General features: G+C 46.8%; 1 protein-coding gene across 1 annotated transcript in view; it reads right to left on the minus strand.

Moving 5' to 3' along the window:
* TMEM260 (transmembrane protein 260) overlaps positions 1 to 10310 on the minus strand; it is a 35554-nt gene extending 25244 nt beyond the window's left edge. Inside the window, exons 1-3 of the mRNA XM_027900793.1 lie at positions 10219 to 10310; positions 5010 to 5041; positions 4038 to 4189 (exon numbers count right to left, since the gene is read on the minus strand). Coding sequence (XP_027756594.1) covers positions 4038 to 4189; positions 5010 to 5041; positions 10219 to 10282 — 248 coding nt within the window. The 5' untranslated portion in view covers positions 10283 to 10310. The remainder of the gene's footprint in view (positions 1 to 4037; positions 4190 to 5009; positions 5042 to 10218) is intronic.
* Between the last annotated feature and the right edge of the window lie 202 nt (positions 10311 to 10512).

Below are 10512 nucleotides of genomic sequence, written 5' to 3' on the forward strand. Positions count from 1 at the left end.
GAGATTCCTCCTTCCTCAAAGTCCAATTTTTTTAATTTCCCACTCTGGCTGAGTGGGCACTGGCTCCTCTCTCATCCCTCCATTTTTCCCCAAACCATGGCCACACAAAAAAAGGGGTCAAACTGTTCAGGGATGACTTCTGCTCTGGCAAACCCATGTGCCCCAAGGACATGGAGTATTTCCTCACTCAGCAGAGGCAGAAGACAACTTCTCCCAGCACCAATTAGTTTTCAGGGAGCATCAGTCGTGAGGTCCCTCTGGAATGGCCATAAAGGTCACTCATCCTCCTGGTCCTTCTTAGGGACCTTCCAATGAGAGCTCCAGGACACACATCCCGGGAGCCAGGAAACTCAGGACCATCAGGATGGTCAAGTGCCATTTCCAAAGCATTCTGATGGTTTCAAAATGATCAAATAATTTTGATGGTTTCATTATGCAACACGACTAACGCTCCTTTTTGTTGGCAGCGGGAGAAGAGTTGGTTCTGGTTTTTATTTTTATATAGATCCACAGCGTGTTGTTTAGAAGGTTTACAGGGCAGGAAATATATGTATATATGTAAAATACATAAAAAAATATATATGTATGTATAATGTATTAGTCTAAAAGTTAATACAATACCCAGAACAGCATAATGAAGAAATGTGAACTGTTTAATTTAATGTAACATTTTCGCCCTTCTCTAAACACCGCGTCCAACTCAGCCAGAACAAAGCTGGCAAAAACTTACTAGAAGCACTTGGGCAATGACACCACCTACTCTGCTACAGCCCCTGCAATAAAACAGTTTTGTATATTTAAATACCTCAAAACAGCCAAACTATGGGGAAAAAAAAAGCACTTAAAGCAGGGGAAAGCATCCTATTCCTCTTTGCAACAGAGAATGCAAAGAATGCATCCCCTGTGCAGAAAATGACACTCTGGCAATCATATTATAAGAAGATAATTGGTTTACTTTGTAAACTTGCTATGCTTTGCCTCCCACAGTAAAACAAATAAATAGTTGTTTAAAGAAAACAATCTTACAGCCGCGCTCGCTGCGTCCTAAAAACATAAAGCAGCTCCCCCCTCCTCCAAAGCAAAGATGAATTATTTGCCTCACTTACAAGCAGTCCGGGAAAACTCTTTGTAAATGCCATTTTACGATAATTACAGGCGGTTTATTAAGACTGTGCAGAGGGGGGGGAAGAAAAATCCATATTTGAGAACTAACTCAAAGGAGTGAGCGGCTCGCTCGGAAATAGCCTGGATCGCTGACAAAGGGGCTTTTTGCATCAACGTGGTTCGACATAATTTTGCTTTAAGAGGAACAATCCAGGCTTAAAAAAATATAATTAAAGGAATAACATGGTATACTGTAATATAATGAAATTAATAAACAAACAGCAGAGCATCCCGCCAGCCATCACCTGGCAGAGGAGGAATCTGTTTAAGGAATAAATTCGATCCTAATCCCGCACGTGCCGTAACATCCCAAACACCACCCAGCCACGGAGGGAACCACTCTTTCCTTAAGCAGCAAAATTATCCCGACCTGCCGAGGAACAAACTCAGGAAGTGACTCAAACAAAAAAAAAATCGATGGGGAAATAAAATAATAAATAATAAAAAGAAAAAAAATGGGGGGAGAGATTTACTGTCCGGGGATGCTGGAAAAACCCAGCGAGGGTAAACAGCAACCCTGCCCGGCTGGTGGGGAGAAAAGAAAGGTTTTAGAGGTTAAGTTCAGGTCAGACGACAAATGAAATTGTAACAACCCAACTGACATTGTATAATGTCTTCTTCACTCGATCAATAGGGCAGCGTCGGCCCCATTTCCATAGAGATGGCTTCCTCCCCGCTGAAGGGTGGCTATTGTTTGAGGAGGGAGATTTGCCACTTGAACCGTGCTGCTCCCGAAGGATGTGTACTTCATCAATTATTTGTGTTCCTAACATCTACATATTTTCATATTAACGTCCACGTTTCACGCAGCAAGAGGAGCAGGTGCTGGTTTTTCCGCCGGTACCTCGTAGGGGTCACCCCGTCAGCTGATTTTATTTAGAGGCAAAAACGAGGGGGGGATTTGACAGACCCATTTAGATTTGTGTGGACAAACAAGTCCAGTTAGAAACACACCACATCACCTTCAGATAGTTATGGCTTTCATGCAGTGAATACTTTCTAATTTTTTTTTTTTTTTAAGTAGATAAAAAGACAACAAAAACAATTTTGTGGTTTTTTGGCCAAATGGACGTTGTAAAAAATAAAACAGTTTTAAGGTGCTTGAAAGGAAAAATGTAATGTTGCAATTTGGACATAAAACTTTCCAAGAAAAAATCAACCCTTGCCTGGCTGAATAATTGATTCTGTCACTATCTATGAAATAATTTCTGTAAGTCCTAACAGTTTTTATCATCTCTCGGTTCCAGGTTTCCCATTCCTTCGTGCAAATTTTAAATTTAACAGAAGCACCCTCTTCCAAATCCAATTAAACAACAACAACAACAAAAAAATTAAACCTTTAGAAGTGTAAAAGTAATTCCCAAAATAATTCCCAAATTTATCCTTTCATTGCTCTCCCGCATCCTCATTTCTGTGAAGCGACGATCGCATCATTTCGTGTGCAACAAAGTGGGCAGGAGAGGAACCGTCTCACTGCAGTTCCAACTAAAAACTGGGGCAGAGCTTCACAGTAACTGCAATAATGGGAACAGCCATCCTCAAAAAAGAAATCAGAAACCAAATATTAAAAACCTTCAGCAACTCCTTGCAGGAGTTTTTAACACAATCGAGTTGTGCTCTGACGCTGTGCCGGGCACTGTGCACAGGAGGGTAGCGCCACTTCCAGCTCCCCAAATACGCTGCAAAATACAGGATATTAAATTAAATAATGCTGACTTAATTACATATATTAAAAGCAATCACTTTAAATGCCTATGGAAATATTAAGGAATTACTTAAGCAACTGCAGCAGGTGCACTTCGGAGCTGATGCTACGTGAAAGGTGACGCGCAGAAAGCAACTCCTCTGCAGCAGAGGAAGATGCATCGGGATTTGGGGGATTTTGGGACCAAAGTTTAAGTGAGCTCAGGCCTCTCAGGCTGTGCAGGATCTGGCCCCTCACCACCCTCCCCATTTACTCCTGCTCTCGCTCTCTGAGAAGGTTTCCCTGAGGGGCGACGCAGCTCTGGGGACGGGTGGGAGAAAAGGGCTTTTGTCAAAATAATCTCGGTGAGGAAGCGCCCCCCGTCTCATCCCGGAGCGCCCCGATATCATTCGCAGCCTCAAAACGTGCCCTATTTTCCCTGCAAAAAGAACATCAGAAATTGTTTATACGGGTTGTGATAATCCTCTCAAATATGGGTCAGGCCGAGGTTAAGAGCAGCCAGAACTTGCACATCAAAGACGAGCGGGGTTAACAAACCACCTCCCCCCCCCCAATCCCGACCACGTGCACAATCAGGATTGTTCCCTTTCCTCCCGAGGTTAGAGGTCCAGGGAGAAGGGATGGACTCGGGGCATCTCCCAAACCCGCAGCCAGCAGGGAAAGGCAGGGATGCTCTCCCTGGTCCTCGGGTACCACCGGCAGGCAACTGCCCATCCGCCTCCGCCGGGAGCTGCAATTAAACCAAGTTCACGGTTTCCCGATAGGTGAAGCTCATCCTGTTAATTTAAACAGACCATCTGCATCTTTCGAGAACGACAAACTTCATTAGTTCTGGTTAGTTAAACCGAGCGGTGATTTGTGATAATGAGCCTGAACAACCTGTCACGTCTGTGGAAGGGAAAGGGCGCACTTTTTTATTATTGCTATTATTATTATTTAACAGAAAAGAAAAGGGGGGGGGGGGAAGAAAAAATTAAAGGGGGAACCTTTTGTGTGAGAAAGAAGGTCAAATTCAGATTAAATCGCTGTTAGGTTAATCAGAGGAACTAATTAGGGAGGGGTAGGGTGGGGGGAAACACTAGTCCGAAGGCCAGAGGGGCACAGAGGGAGCCTTCGGAAAACGTCCCGAGCCGGCTGACAAACAACAAGACACCCCGGATGACTTTACCTGAAAACCGTGTAAAAAAGCAAAGAGGCGGCAGCTGCTCCCAAGAAGCCGCAGAGGAGATTGACTCTGGAGGCGGGGGAGCCGCCGGGCAGCAGCCCCGTCGCCACTTTGGCCAGCAGGGTGAACAGGGGGTAGCCGGGAGGGTGGGCGACCTACGGACAAGACAGACCGACACCGGGCGGGTTTGGAAAAGGGCTGGAATTCGACCACATCAAAAGCAGAGCAGCACGCCCCCGGGATCCCCCCCCACCACCACCCCCGACCTACCCTTTTTGGTACCAGTTTCAAGCCCGCAAATATTTTTTCCTTTCCCTTTAGTGGATCTGGCTCCACGCCTCTCGCCCATAATAATGAGGCGGCAGCGAGAAAAAGGAGGTGCCACGTTTCATTAGCGTGCCTTAAAGGGCTCCTTGTTTGGGTTCACAGTATATTAGGGTCATTCAAAAGGCTGTTGTTGTTGTTGTTTGGTTGGTTGTTTTTTTTTTTTTTGGGGGGGGGGTGTTTGTTTTTCTGTTTGTTTGTTTTTGGATCGGGATTTTTTTTATTTTTTTTTTTAAAGCAGCTTCTCAACTATTTTATTGGTTAGCAAGTTGAAAGACCACACTGCTATCGGATTACCACCGCGCTGACAGTCCTAAGGTCTTGCCTAAAGGGATCATGCACCATAATAAAGTTTATTAAATAATAAAACTTATTAAAATTGTTAACCCGATTTATTTTATTCTCCCCAGCTTATACAAAATTTGGGTTGATAATAAGCCAGCTACTGTATATACAGTAAAGCCTTTGCTTTATAATTTAGTTTAATTGGATTTAAAACTTGAAGTAAATTGTCGCGTGCTGTACTTATAAGTTAGTAAAAACTGTGGTTTGAAAATAAATTAATCTACTTTACTCCATGCTTAATTAAACTTCCTTAATTCCTAAAACTGTTAATGAGAGCATTGATTAAACAATAAAACTAATACTTACTCCAAGCTCATATGCGGCTGTGATCAGCTCCCCTGTGAAAAAATAATGTAAAACCAATAATTACTATTAGGAAATGACACTCCTCCAAAGTTTTCAAAATCCAAATGCTTGCATTGGGGTTTTGCATTAATTTGACTGGATAAAACTGTAAATCTGTGGAGATTTAACAGCATGAAATTTTCTAAGAATATTTTCTCCCTCTGATGTCACTGCACAAAATATCTTTTGTATGTTTTCGCGAGACTTTTGTGAACAGATAAGTGAAAATATAGGTAGGCTCGGGTAAAGAATGGCCTGAGATACTCAAAACACAGACATTTGTGTGTGTGTGTGTGTGTGTATTTTTAATTTAAAACCGACTGACTCGGTAACTTTCAAGCACTACAGTTTACAACGCTTAAGCTGCATTGTCTCTTCGACAACCCAGATGTTTCTCATTAATAAACAACACAAAACAAAACAAACAGCTTTACAGTTTTAAAGAGGGGAAAATATAATCACTAATCGCGCGAATCTGCATCCACATATTTGGGAAGGCTGCTCTGCCCTGATGCTAAAGCAGTTCTGCTTTGCAAGTAACTCTTTTACCTGTCGGTGGACGCTGCATTCTATTAGAAACACCATTTAGATTTTGCATTTCGTTTGTATTTCACACCAGGACAAATAACTGCCACAAAAAGACCCGAGTTAGCCTAATAATTACTAATACCTGGCATTTTCAGAGCAGCTGATACTGAAGCATTTTGCAGAGAACGCTCCCTAATGACGCACATTAAATACATTCAATAGGCACAACATGTCCAGGGATGAACCAAGGGAGGACGAAATTAAAAAATTGCGCCTGGTTTTCCTTCTTTCCCTCAAATTTCATAATCCAATTTTGCAGAGCCCGGGTTTTACCGGTCCTGCTAATTTTGCAAGTGCCAAGGTCGCAGCAGCTTTGTCCCGTCGCTAGATGGGAAAGGCACAAACCAAGGGCACCGCTGGCTTTAAATGCTAAATTAAGAATATTTTAAATTTCCACACAGTTATGTCCTTACCACGCAATGCAAAGGACGACATTGGTACCAATGGCGCCTTTAAATGCTGATATTACAGTAAATGGTGCATTTTAAAAGGAAGATGCTGCTGGCATTGCTGCTGTTGGCTGGGATACTGCTCCCAAGCCAGGCATGGTTTCACCTTCATCAAAGTCCTTTTGGGATACAGCAATATGTGCATCTAAAATGGCTAAAGATTAAGATTAAATCCATGCACGTCGCTGTGATATTGGTTCATATCACAGGCAAGAATAACCCCCAAAGCAACACAGCCACAAACCAACAACAAAGCTGAAAAAAAAAAAAAAAATACTGGTGGATAACCCCGCCAAGCTTGAAAGACAACAGCATAACTCTGCCTTGTAAGAATTAAGGAAATAAAAGTAATAAGACCTGCAAAAATAAGCTCTTGGGCTGCAGGCCTGTTGGATTCCACTGGGAAAACCAGAAGGAAAACCCACTGCTTTGGATAAGGTTAATTCTCCATCTCCCACCCACATACCTGGGCATCACTTACAGCCTCCATGGGCTAGAGAAGCAAAGAGAACTAACATTAAAAAACCAAAACACACAAAGGAAGACTGCAGCATCCACAAACTTGATTGCAATGTATTTCTCATGAGAGAGAATGACCCTGGGCATCTTCAGATGCTGGCTCAAATTGAAGGGTTTATTTCCTCCAACTCCACGGGACCAGGACTTAGGACCCCATGATCATTGTGGGTCCCTTCCAACTCAGGATATTCTGTGATTCCTGATGTAAATACATTTCTGACCATCCAGATTGATTCCCTAATAAAGGTGTTCAGGTAACAGGCCTAATGCTGCCTGAAAACTGATTTATCACCAGCAAGGTTAGAGCTGATGTTTGAAACACCACAGCGAATGTTTGGTTTTGTTTTTTTTTTTTTTTTCTTTTAACTTTATTTGAACCCTTTTTAAGCTGTTTTAACATCTGTGCATGTTTCTGAGTTATCATTCATCCCCTCATTTCTTTATTATAGCAGTAAGTAACAACAGTGAGCTGCCAATGGAATACCGATTGCCTCTGACACTTTTGGATTACTGCAAACTTCGGGAACAATTAAAAAATATACAGATAGCTCTTAAAAAAAAAAAAAAAGAAAAGAAAATACCAGGCTCCCTGCCTTGAAAGCAGATCCAGCAAATCCTTAAGCAGGTCTTTACTCACGCAAGTAGCTTCAGTGCTTTTGGTGGCACAAGTTTGAGCTCCGTGCTCAGGCACGGGGCAACTTAATCCCCTTGTGCAGAGACTTTCCAGGGGGACTCCAGCTGAAGCATCCCATGGGCTGCTCAAGCCATGAGAAACAGGGGAATAACCCCCAAAAAACTTCTAAGTGATGGGGTGGCTGCTGGCTGGGACAGGCACGAGGGGACAGCGGGGAAAAGCCCATCTCTGTTCAGCCTCAGTAAGCACACACAAGCCAGGCAGCAGATTTAGGAGTAAATGCAAAAGATAAATATAAATAAGACAGGGAACGAGGACACCATCCCAAGAGATTTCTTCTAGTATAATTCCCTCTAAAGTGGGTCCTGGAAGTCTGTTAAAGCACCCAGTGCCCCCAGGCCACTCCTGGAGCATCTCTCTGTGACACACTCCTGGTTGGTGTCCTTGATACCTCTGACTCCTCCTGGCAGAGGAGTGATGCACATAAATATATATGTGCATTTCTATACACACAGGTGCTGTGTTAGGAAGAACCTTTGGAAATTAGGGAAAGAGCAACCCCCCTCCTGCCTCCAAAATGGGACAAAATAACCACAGTAACCCAGGGAAAGTGGGGTCAACCCACGTGCTGTTTGGTTGCTCGCTGTATTTACTGGGGTAATCCATATCAAGCACAAAAATAAATCCCAGCATCGATCCATCACCTCACTGGGAGAACCTGCATCCCTCTTGGTAAAGGGTGCTAATGGTTATTTGCACCCTGGAGGGAAAATCCAAGCTGAAGGACAATTAAAAAAACCAGGTTCCAAAGCTTTGCTCAGCACGGAGCACAGGGACCCTGCACATCCACAGACATGTATTTTCCATCAGGAAGAGCTTTAACAGGCAAAATGGGAATAACTGCAAATATATTGACCATCACATTATTAACTGATACACCCAGAAAGTGCAAAACCAGCCCTTTCAGTAGCGTGGGAGCAGAAGCAAAAGCTATCAGGGTACATGCTGGCCAGCCTTGCCAGTATTTCTCTCTCTCTCCACGCATACTGAGGCTGTAAAATCTAGGCATCTATTAAAAGCCCATTTATTTATAAGGAATTTCATGCACAGCTTGGATTTGAAGCCAGCGATGGCCAGGAGGCACAGAGTTAAACAGACCCACTCAACGCTCTTCTGGGATACAAAAGAAAGAAAGAAAGTATCCTGGACACTTGTTCCATCAAAAAAAAAGAAAAAATTATCAACACAGGGAGAGGGTCAGGGCAGTGGGGGGGACCTGGAGCACTGACCCCACAGAGGGAGCTCCAGGCAGTGCCCCAGCCCCGGGGGGGGGAACACCCCAACGCAGGGTGTCAGTGGTGCTGCGGGGCACGTGCCCCCATGGGGAGGTTCAAATGCACCAAACCCACTATGTTAAGCCCCCCAAAGAGTGCCTGCACTGCACCAGCGACCGTGGGGCGTGTGAACTTATGGGATGGGCAACCCTGTGGAGTGAGGAACCCTATGGGGCGATGATGGCACAGCAGCTGCTATGGGGGAGCAATCGTACGGGATGACAGCAACACTGTGGAGTTCGAAACCCTACAGAATGACAGCAACCCAATGAGGGTGACAGCAATGCCCCAGTCCCTACGGGGGAGAAAGCCCTTCTGAGGTGACAGGAACCCTCTGGGTGTGACAAAAACACACCAGCCCCCCCTGGAACAAGGAACCCTTCAGGGTGACGGCAATCCTATAGGGTGACAGCAATGCACCAGTCACTATGGGGGAGAAGCCCTATGGGGTGACAGCAACCCTATGGAGGTGACAGCAACACACCAGCCCCTCTGGAGTGAGCAACCCCATGGCGTGACAGCAACCCTAAGGAATGACAGCCACCCCATGGGGTGACACTGATGCAGCAGTCCCTATGGGATAACAGCAACCCTATGGCATGACAGTGGTGCCCCACCCCAATAGGATGAGCACCCCTATGCGATGACAGTAACTCTATGGGGTGACAGCAATGCACCAAATCCCCTGGGGTGAGCAACGCTATAGGGCGACAGCAAACCTGTGGGGTGACAAAAACCCTATAGGGTAGCAGCAACTGGTGACAGCAACCCTATAGGGGTGAAAGCAGTTGCACCAACCCTTCTGGAGTTCACAAATCTATGGGGTGACAGCAACCCTGTGGAGTTGACAGTGATGCACCAGACCCTATATGCTACACCTATAGAAGGAGCATCCCTGTGGGGTGACACTGATGCTCCAGACCCTATGGGGGAGTAACCCTACTGAGGTGACAGCAACCCTACAGGGGTGACAGCAATGCACCAATCCCCACAGGATGAGCAGCTCTATGGGGTGACAACAACTTCTGAGGGTGACAACAACTCACCAGTCCCTCTGGAGTGAGGAACCCTATGGGGTGACAACAATGCACCAGCCCCGAGGGGCTGAGAGCATCCCTATGGGGTGACAATGATGCACTAACCCTTATAGGATGAGCACCCCTATGGGGTGACAGCTGGCCCGTGGGGTGACAACAATGCACCAGACCCTCTAGGATGAGCATCCCTATGGGGCGACAGCAAGCCTATGGGGTGACAGCAACCCCACGGGGTGACACTGATGCACCAGTCTCTTTGGTGTGACAGAAATCCTATGGGGCGACAGCGATGTCCCAGCCCTGATGGTTCAACCCCTAAAGGCTCAACCCCCCACCTCACCCCCCCGAAGGCTGACCGCGATGAAGCCCCTACGTGGCGAGGGTCCCCAGGGTGCCACCTCCCCATAGGGTGACCCCCCGGCCCGGCCCCAGGGGCTGCCCCGCCGCCCCGGCTACGTTACCCGCATCCCCGCCGGGCAGGGCGGGCGGCAGCGTGGCCGCGTACAGAGCGGCCACGGCAGCGCCCAGCGCCCCGGCGGCTCCTCCCGCCCCGGTCCCGGTCCCGATCCCGATCCCGGTCCCGGCCCCCGTTCCCATGTGCGCCGCCACCTTCCGGGTTCGGTCGGGCCGTGCCACTCCACCGCCCCGCGGGGGGGGGGGCGGGGGGAAACATCCCCGTGCCTCTCCCGTCCCAGCTCCCTCCGGGCCTCTTTCCTGGAGCTCCTGTTATCCAAAAGGCTCTGATAGGAACAGGGAGAGCCGCGAGTGCGCTGAGGCAACTCAGCGCGGTCGCCCGTCCTCTTCCTCCACCCCCCCCTCGCATGGAGGAGTTGGTACAGCCCAGGAGGGCTATTGCGGCCGGGCGGCTGGGCGGGACCACCGCGCTTTTGGGGTGGGGGGGAG

The sequence above is a fragment of the Empidonax traillii genome, unplaced genomic scaffold (assembly GCF_003031625.1).
Source record: "Empidonax traillii isolate 1590-97213 ecotype Southwest subspecies unplaced genomic scaffold, ASM303162v1 scaffold749:size472940, whole genome shotgun sequence".
Taxonomy (NCBI): Eukaryota; Metazoa; Chordata; class Aves; order Passeriformes; family Tyrannidae; genus Empidonax; species Empidonax traillii.